Source organism: Hyaloscypha bicolor (assembly GCF_002865645.1).
Source record: "Hyaloscypha bicolor E unplaced genomic scaffold K444scaffold_182, whole genome shotgun sequence".
Lineage (NCBI taxonomy): Eukaryota > Fungi > Ascomycota > Leotiomycetes > Helotiales > Hyaloscyphaceae > Hyaloscypha > Hyaloscypha bicolor.
The window spans coordinates 2,000,438-2,009,672 of NW_020194684.1; the positions used below are offsets into that span (position 1 = coordinate 2,000,438).

Here is a 9,235-nt window from a genome sequence, read left to right on the forward strand (position 1 = left end):
AGTTCTTAAAAGAAATCTAATATCTTATAATTCGAAATCTCAATTATTTCTTTTTTTAAACTCCTATTATATAACTTTATTTATTAATATAGCTATAGCTATAATTTATATTTCTTTTATTTAAGCTAGCTAATATAGGAATAGAGAAATAAAGAAGCCTATTTTAGGTTCGAAATAGAAATTATAAATTTTCTTATAATTTCTTAATTAATAGTAATATAATTAGATATATAAATAAATAAAATAAATAATAAAATATAAGTAAATTCGAAATCTTTTAATTTTAAACTTTTAGTAAAATAAATTTAAATATTTTAAAACTTATATAAGAGTTATTTTCTTTATATACTAATATTAAGAAATATATTAGCTAATAAGTTTACTATTTAGAAAGATTATATAAGCTTAGCTTTATATAAAATAGTAAGTTAAATCTCTTATAATATTAAATATTATTTTATAAATAGATTTCTTTAATTCTAATAAAATAAGATATATCTTATAAAATATAAGAAATAAAACTAAAATAAAATAAAATAAAATAAAATAAAATAAAATAAAATAAAATAAAATAAAATAAAATAAAATAAAATAAAATATTTTTATAAGCTATATTATTTCTTATAAATAGAAAATAAACTAGTAATAGTAGTATAATAGTTATAAGTAATAAATAAATATAAAAAATAAGATTAGAAAACCGGGCCTATTTTTATTTAATAATACTTATAGGCTAGCTATATAAATCTTTTATATTTCTAATTTTTAAAAAGCCTAAAATTATAAAATCTAATTTCTTTTTATTTATTTTAAATTCTTTTATTATAGCTACTATTAATTTAAGTTATAATAAATTTTAATAGCCTTTTTAAATCTATTATTCTCTAAATATACTTTATTATATATATATATATATAAATAATAAATCTGGCTTAATAGCTAGCTTATATAATTAGCTAGTATTATTATATAATAAAATAAATAAAATATTTAAATATAATAAATAGCTCAAGTTTATTATTATATTAGCTTAATATTAAAACTATAATTTTATATTTTAGTCAGAAAATAATATAATTAGAATTTAAGATATAATAAAGAAAATAATAGAAAATAAATATAACTAATTTATTATATATATTATAGGCTATTATAATAACTTTATTAACTATAATAATAATAATAATAATAATAATAATAATAATAATAAGAAATAGTTATAAGATATAAAAATTAAAGTTTTTAATAATTTTTATATAATTTTTCTAAAAAATAAATATATAGTTTTTTTAATAGTTTTCTAATAAAAGTATTTATTTTTTATATTTTTATTTAACTAATAGTATTATAATATTACTTTTATTTAAATATTCTTATAATTCTTAAGTTATATTTTCTAGATTATTTAGTAATTCCTATATATTATTTACTAATAAATAGCTTTTCTAATAAATAAGATATTTCTTTTCTTTTTTAATTTTTTTATAAATTATAATAGATTTTATTTCAATTTTATTTTTATTTTTATTTTTAACTAATTATAGTTCTATTATAATAGATTTTATTTTAAATTTATTTTTATTTTTATTCTTAACTAATTCTAGTTCTATTATAATATTAGTCTATAAGTATTATAATTTTAAGAAAAAAATATAGAAAATATTATAAATTTAATATAGTAATAATAATTTCAAGTAATATATTTATTTATATATTTCTATAACTTTTAGAACTTTAAAGAAGCTAATATATTTATTTACTAGCTTTATACTAAAATAAAGCTATTAAATATTCTTTATATAAAATATAAGTTTATTATATATTTTAAATTCTATATTAATATATTTATTATTTCTTACTATTATTTCTTACTATTATTTCTTACTATTATTTCTTACTATTATTTCTTACTATTATTTCTTTAATATTATAAGTATAAGATTTAAGACCTAGAAAGTAAAATTAAACTATTTCTATTTTAATAATTTAAAGCTAAAGAGAAAAGAGAATCTTAAAGAAGCCTCGGATCTAAATAATTACAAGCTATATATAGGTCTATATACTAGCTTAAACTCGGGGTTATATATAACTATTAGGTAACTATAGATATTATATTTAGATATTAGATATTTTATTTAGATACTAAATACTTTATTAGTTCTAGTCTAACTTCTACTAGTACTATATATTATAATAACTATAATATTACTTCTTCTCTCGAAATAAGCTTATTTCCGAGCTTTGAAAATCTCTATTAAATTCTCAAGTTATAGGTTATATATTAAAAGCCAGAGCCTTTTATATATAATTTTAAAGAATTTCTGCCTATATTATATAGTTCTAGTAATATATTATTCTTAATATAGTCTAAGTAATAGGGGAGGTTCTAGAGCAGTTCTAGCTATTCGGGATTCTTATTATAAAAGCTTTAAAAAGCCAGAATATTATTACTTAATAAGAATATAGAATATTACTTCAGATCTGAATTCTATTCTTTTTACTAGATTCACCCATGCTTACACAGATAATGCAATGTGTCCTTATTCGTCCGGTCTTCTCCATGAATGGATTTTCTTTTGGCTTTTTTGGGTCTGATCAAATTCCCTTTTCCCGCCGCTTTTGATTAAGGTGGCCAGCCTCTGCCCACGGCCCTGCAATCAGCCTGATCAGGTCTTCTTTTGACCACTAAGGTGTTAAGGTGCAGTCCGATTGGCGCTGAATTGCGGTCTTCTGGTCGCAGCCAGGCCACTAGAGACCCCTGAATTGTCCTTACTCTATTCAAAAGCTGAAGGTCTGCATATGGTGGCGTGTTGAGAATTTGGGGGCCGTCGCAAGGCTCCGGGAACCAGGACTTTTAAATCTCCCACTTTGGAATCTCTCCAATCTATTAGGAGTAGGCTTCGGGTGCCAACTTCAGTGCTGCTTAGTTTAGCTACCGACACTGGAACATGTCGTCCCCTGATGGTCCGCAAATCGTGCAGCCGGGGCTTGAACATGCACCTGTCTACTCTCATTGGTATCCTCAAGCCGTTCCGATATATGGCCTTGAACATGCTCCTACCCCTCACGTGTGGCCTCAGAATCCGTTGCCGGTACCTCAGCATGAGAAACAGGCGGCTACGGCTTTGACTGGACCTGGATCTTCATCCGATTGTAACAAGATACTGGGCCTGCGGAGAGTGACATTCTTCCTTGTGCTTACAATTGCGCTCCTAGTGATCGCGGCAGCTATAGGTGGAGGAGTTGCGGGATCGATGGTAGCTAAGAAAAAGTCGAGCAGTAATAATTCACCAAGGTTGGGTCCGCGTTGACCTGCCTTCACATCCGGTTTCACTGATAAGATCCAGCTCCGGATCATCGTCTTCAGCATCCTCACAACCTTCTCCAACAGTTACACCAACTCCCACCATCAGTTCATCAACAATTTCTTCTTTTACTTCCACTTCCAGCAGTGAAAGCCCAACAAATATCCTCGGCTATACCGGCTGTCCTGGTATCAATGGTACCATCTTCACCGCTGCATCAGGCGCCCAGTTCATGCAATACTGCTACTTCGACATCACCGGCAGTTACGTCGACTTCCAATACCACTCCTATGTCAATAATTTTGATGAGTGCATTGGGTACTGCGATACAGTGAACGTGGTTGGCCAAAACACTCAGTGCAAGGCGGTCGCGTATGATTATACTCAGATTGTCGATTATTTGTATTGTTGGCTGAAGAATGTGACGAACAACCTAGAGTCGAACGCGATCTCGAATATTGCTAGAGACTATTCGGTTGTTGCTATTCTGATGTAAGAGAGAACAGACGACGTGGCGGCTTGCCAACTTATGGTTGGCGTGCCAATTTCGATACATTGTGAAATTGTTATAAGCTAAGAAGTGAGACGTCCGATCTTCTAGGTATTGATCAAGTAGATTAATGAAAGAGAATTATCCATCCAGAGCTTAATGCTGACTCCAAATCCCTCTCGGACGTGGAAAAGATGAAGTGTTGGTGCCAAAGTGGTTTGATTTCTTATAAAAATATGGCTTTATAATTATAGTAAAGAATAATATTAATTAGTACTTTAATTGTTTTTTTAGTTAAATTTATTTTAAATAAAAAGAAGTATTAAGTTTAATAAATTTTAAATTAATAAGTTACTTATATATAAGAGTTTCTGCTTTTATTTATAATTATATATAATTATTTATTTATTTTTAGAAATAGAAGTAAATATTAAAAGGCTCTTTAATATTACTAGAAATATTTTAGGCCTTTAATATATATTAATAAGTATAGAAACTTTGCGGGCTTTAATATTATTAAAGAATTACTTATATTAATTAGAAATTAGTTAAGTTTAAATATAAAAGAGAATTATATATTTAATATCCCTAATATTTAAATAGCTTCAAAAAATATATATATATTACTTAAAAACTGTACTAGAAACTAATATACTTAATACAAGTGTAAATTACGTAGGTTTATTGAATTCATATATGTAGATTCGATTCGAATATATTCGACTATTCGATTGGAGCCCTAACTATACGTGCAGAACAGCGGGCGATATTGGCTGTTTGGTTATTAGTGGGTTCTTGGCCACCTTATAACTTACTATTGATTATGTTTGGGTCAGCTCATGCGTTGAGACTGCCAAATTTGGTGCCATGGTGGTAGAGTCATCGATGGTGGATGGGCGGATGCCAGAATTGGCCCTGCCCTCATTCGGGTTTCGGTCAAACAAATATCCGGTCATCAGGTGACAGTTAACCGAGATCCAAGGTCAACGCACGACCAGAGTCAACGCACGGTCATTTTATACCAAAACTCCCGATTTTTGAACGTTAATAAATAAGGAACTAATAACTTTATTAACTTTAAAATTTCTATACTACTAGTATACTATGTTTCAAAGATACTTATAATATAAAAATTTAATATTTATATAAAAGGCTTCTTTTATATTAAAGCTAAAAATGGAAAATTAGTAATATATAATATTTATAAAATAATTATATAAAAGAAAAGAAATTAATAAATATAATTAATCTTATATTAATAATATATTATAGAGAATAGTTCTAATTAAAAGTTCTTTTTAAAATATTAATTTATTAATATAATTTATTTAATATTTTAAGTTTTTTAAAAATATTATTATTAATAAAAGAATAGTATTATTTATTAAAATCTTTAATAAAAACCTTTAAATATATTATAGTTTTGAATTATATAAAAAGAAATATTTACTTTAATAAATAAATTAAATATATTTTATATTTTATTTAAAATATATCCTTTTTTATTAAAAATAATTAAATTAAAGGTAAATAAAAGTATTTTTAATTATTTTTTCTTATAATTTTATAACTTTATATAAAGTAAAGAATATAAAATAAAGAATATATTAAATACAAATTAATATATAATAATATTTGAAAGTAGGAAGTAGTTATTTATATTATTAAATTATATTATAATAAATAATAAATTATATAAGTATTTAATATAAGAAATATAACCATTTTAAATAGGTTTTATATATAGAAGCTTTTATTATATGATTTTTTTATTATTTCTTAATTTAAGCTTCTTTTAAGAATTTTTAATATTTTATTTAAAAATTAAAATTAAAATTAAAATTTTATAAGTAATATATAATAATATAAGCTTTTTATATTATATATTTATATTTCTATATATAGTGAAGTATTCTTATTAATATTAATCTTAAAGGACTTATATAAATATAATTATTTAATATTGAATTAAAATTATTAAGTTTTTAAATATTTTAATAAAAGCTAAGTTTAAGGTTATTAAAAATTAAAGATTAATTAAGAAAAAATTATATATTAAATCTCTGGCTTCTTCTCTTTACAGAACTTAAAGAAGTTTATTATTCTACTTAGTAATTATTTAATAATTGAGTATTTAATATCGAGTATTCGGCTAAACTTGAGCGTGCATTGACCTTGGGCGTGCGTTGACCTTGGATCTCGGTTAACAAAAAAGGTCTGTGCCTTCAGAACTGTCTAAAAGAGTTTAGGTAACATTAGACAGGACACCGATTTCGCTCCTAGCTGCACGCGATGCACTTAATCGATTAATTATAACCTCTATATAACAACACCACTGCCTTTAAGGTTTCTCACGTTCTTTCATTGCGCGTATATTTTTAGCAAAAAGCAATACCCTGCTGGTGGCTTGCCAATATTCTTGACAAGCCACCTTTATGCACCATGCTTACAATGGTAGAGTAGTGGAGGCGGGATCTCTAGTGAGACACGGAAATGGCCGAGAATCGAATTAACTTAAGTAATTTGCTGTACCTTCCCATACATTTTCTTATAATAGTACGATTACATCTTGACCTTGTGTTTTCGAAAGACCCTATCTATTCTACCTGCTTAAACTATAAGCGCTCGAGTATGTCAACTCCGACAGCCTTGCCATCGCAAAGTGCCGGGAAAAGGGTGGTCGCAATATCATCTCAACCTGCTAGCTCTCGCGCCAGTAACGCAACCCCTAAATGGGTAGACACCCTGCTCTTTTGGGTTGACTGGGGTATCAAAGTCCTCGGCGTAGCCGCAGCAATCATCTTCGGTATCTGGGCACCTTTATCCTACCAGGCCGCCAATAATGCTAGTACGAGCGGTGATGCTGCTACAAGCTCCATGGTTACCGCAGCGTTCGCGGCGAACTCGCAAGCTTCGAGTGCGCTTAGTATTCAGAGTACTGCGGCGGCAGAGCAGAGTCTCGCGCTCGATGCCCTGAATAGCCGTATCGGCGCTATAGGCCAGCTATGGTTGTTAGACTTCTGCCTAGGAAATACGGTGCGAGAAGCTGCATTCTATATGGTAGCGAATTGAAACTCACGACACAACTCTAGGCATTGGCAGCTTGTAAATCGTTTACAAGTGAGGTACCGATAACTAGTCTTGTAAGCTATCTCGCTTCATCAACTAGTACTGGAGTCACGTCCTCTTCCCAAGCTTCGCCGACATCCGTGGCAGAGTCACCGACATCGTCTACTGGTTCCGGGGCAGCAGCATCGCACATAGCACTGTCGATCCCTGTTATTCTCGGCATTGTATTTGCTATAATATTGTTCCTGGGTGTTATTGCAGGGCTATTCGTTTCTCGACTCAAGAGATTGAGAAACAGGCAATATGAGGAGTAGTCAACCGAGTGTGTGGGTTTGCGAGTCACGTGATCCTCACGTGACATTTGAGTTGTCCAGGCCAGAATGCGGGAGCAATAGTAGTTTCGAGAACATATATTATATATAGTATAATTAATAGTAAAAGAGGAATTGTCTTATTTTCTTTCCCTTAATTATAATTGAATTATTCGAATATTTATATAAATATATAAATAATAATTTAATAATATAATAAAAATAATAAAAATATATATAAGAATTTATATTAAAAAATAAAGCAATTTTTTTCTAAGAAAGTATTTAATAAAGAAGCTAGTTTCGGAGTTTATTATATTAAATAATAGTTTTTTATTTATTTATTTATTTTTAAAAAATATATTTAAAATAAATAAAAAATATAATATAAGTAATAATAATTATTTTAATTATTATAATTTCGGGTTTAATTTAATTATTTAATTAGTTTATATATATATTACTTTTTATTATTTAATAAATATATATAAAATATATATAAGCGAATTTAAAATACTAAGCCTTATATAGGCTAATATATTATAAAATATATATTTATATTTTTATAACTTCTTATATTTTAGTTTTCTTTTTTTAACTTTAAATTATTTTATAAAAAATCTTTTATTTTACTTTTTAAGCCTTAAATATTATATTTATAATATTAGTTATTAAAAAGTCTAATATTTTAATAAATATATTAAATATAAAGTATTTATTAATAAATAATAAAATAATAGAATTATTAGTTTACTAATAATATATAGTACTATTATATAATTATAGAATACTATTTATATAAGATTAATAAAGTTATTATTATCCAGAAATAAAAATTACAGTATTATAGTATTAATATATAATCCCTAAATCTGCTAAGCCTAATAGAAACTAGCTACTAGTCAAGTTACCTATATAATATAAGGTTATATAATTATTATCTATTACTTATATTCTATTACTTCTAGTTACTTCTATATTATATAACTATATTATATAACTATTAATAATTATAGCTATATTAATACTAGAATCTTTCTAAAAATATAAAAAATAGTACTTTTTTCTAATTATATACAAATTCCCTAATCTAGTCTAGTACTAGATTTCCCAAATACTCTATATATTTATATTACTTTTTAAGGTTTTAGTTATATACTAAAAGCTTATAGCCTTTTATATATAACTTCTCTTCCTATAATATTTTCCTATTTTATATATTTATTTCCTATTCTATCTATACTCGATCTATTTCTCTATATTTAATTATATAGTATTTGTATTAATTAGGTATTTAAGGGCATTTATTAGCTTTAATTTCATTATAGAATTAGTAGAATTCGATTCTCTCTTAATCTATTTAACTTCTATAATTTCTTGTTATTTATATACTTAATAGAAATATATTATATTAATTATTAGATGCTTTTCTCGAATAGTTTCTAATTTAATGAAATATTTATATAATAACTTCGAATTCATATAGATTACTAATAGTAGTTCTATTTCTAGTATTCTATTAATTATTAATTTAACTAAAACGCCTATATTAAAGCTATAAGCTATATTATAGAGTTTTAAAGCTAGAATACTTCTAATAACTCTCTTATATTTAGTAGAGAACTAATAAATAGTATTAGTATATCTAGTTCTATTTACTAGAACTAGAATATATCCGATTTGGGAAAAGAGATCTCTATTATTTATAAATAAAATATCTATAAAAATAATTAAATATAAGAACTTCTTTACTAGCTTTACAAATTTCAGTCTTCTAGTAATATTCTTAATTTGCTATTAAATATACTTATTAAATATCTTTATATTAGTTTCTGAGGATTTAATAGCTTAAGTAGTAATTAATAGATTATATAAAGCTTCTAGTTAATAAATTAATATAATATATACTTCTCTAGTATTTTTAAGTAATATATTAGTTCTTAATAGAGAGATTTTAATAAATAGTACCCCTATTACTTATAATAATAGTATTTTTTATAGAAATAGTTCAAAGGTTTTTATACTAGTATTTTTATATAAAAGTAATTCTAGTAGTATTT

At 25.7% G+C, this 9,235-nt stretch overlaps 2 protein-coding genes across 2 annotated transcripts; both read left to right on the forward strand.

The window, feature by feature from the left end:
- Window positions 1–2,941: 2,941 nt before the first annotated feature.
- On the forward strand, window positions 2,942–4,093 carry K444DRAFT_669130 (uncharacterized protein; the record flags this gene model as incomplete). The annotated part of the gene is made up of 3 exons (XM_024887487.1): window positions 2,942–3,295; window positions 3,348–3,797; window positions 4,090–4,093. Exons 1-3 carry the CDS (start codon window positions 2,949–2,951, stop codon window positions 4,091–4,093), a joined length of 801 nt encoding a protein of 266 aa, XP_024728165.1. The 5' UTR covers window positions 2,942–2,948.
- A 2,287-nt stretch (window positions 4,094–6,380) lies between these two features.
- Window positions 6,381–7,305, forward strand: K444DRAFT_669131 (uncharacterized protein). Its single transcript, XM_024887488.1, has 2 exons — window positions 6,381–6,831; window positions 6,888–7,305. The coding sequence occupies exons 1-2, from the start codon at window positions 6,427–6,429 to the stop codon at window positions 7,176–7,178; spliced, it is 696 nt and encodes a 231-aa protein (XP_024728166.1). The 5' UTR covers window positions 6,381–6,426; the 3' UTR covers window positions 7,179–7,305.
- Window positions 7,306–9,235: the final 1,930 nt, after the last annotated feature.

Coding starts and splice junctions, on each gene's coding strand:
- K444DRAFT_669131 (XM_024887488.1), top strand. CDS start 6,427: ATGTCAACTCCGACAGCCTTGCCATCGCAAAGTGCCGGGAAAAGGGTG. Junction 6,832..6,887: donor ACTTCTGCCTAGGAAATACG/GTGCGAGAAGCT, acceptor ACACAACTCTAG/GCATTGGCAGCTTGTAAATC.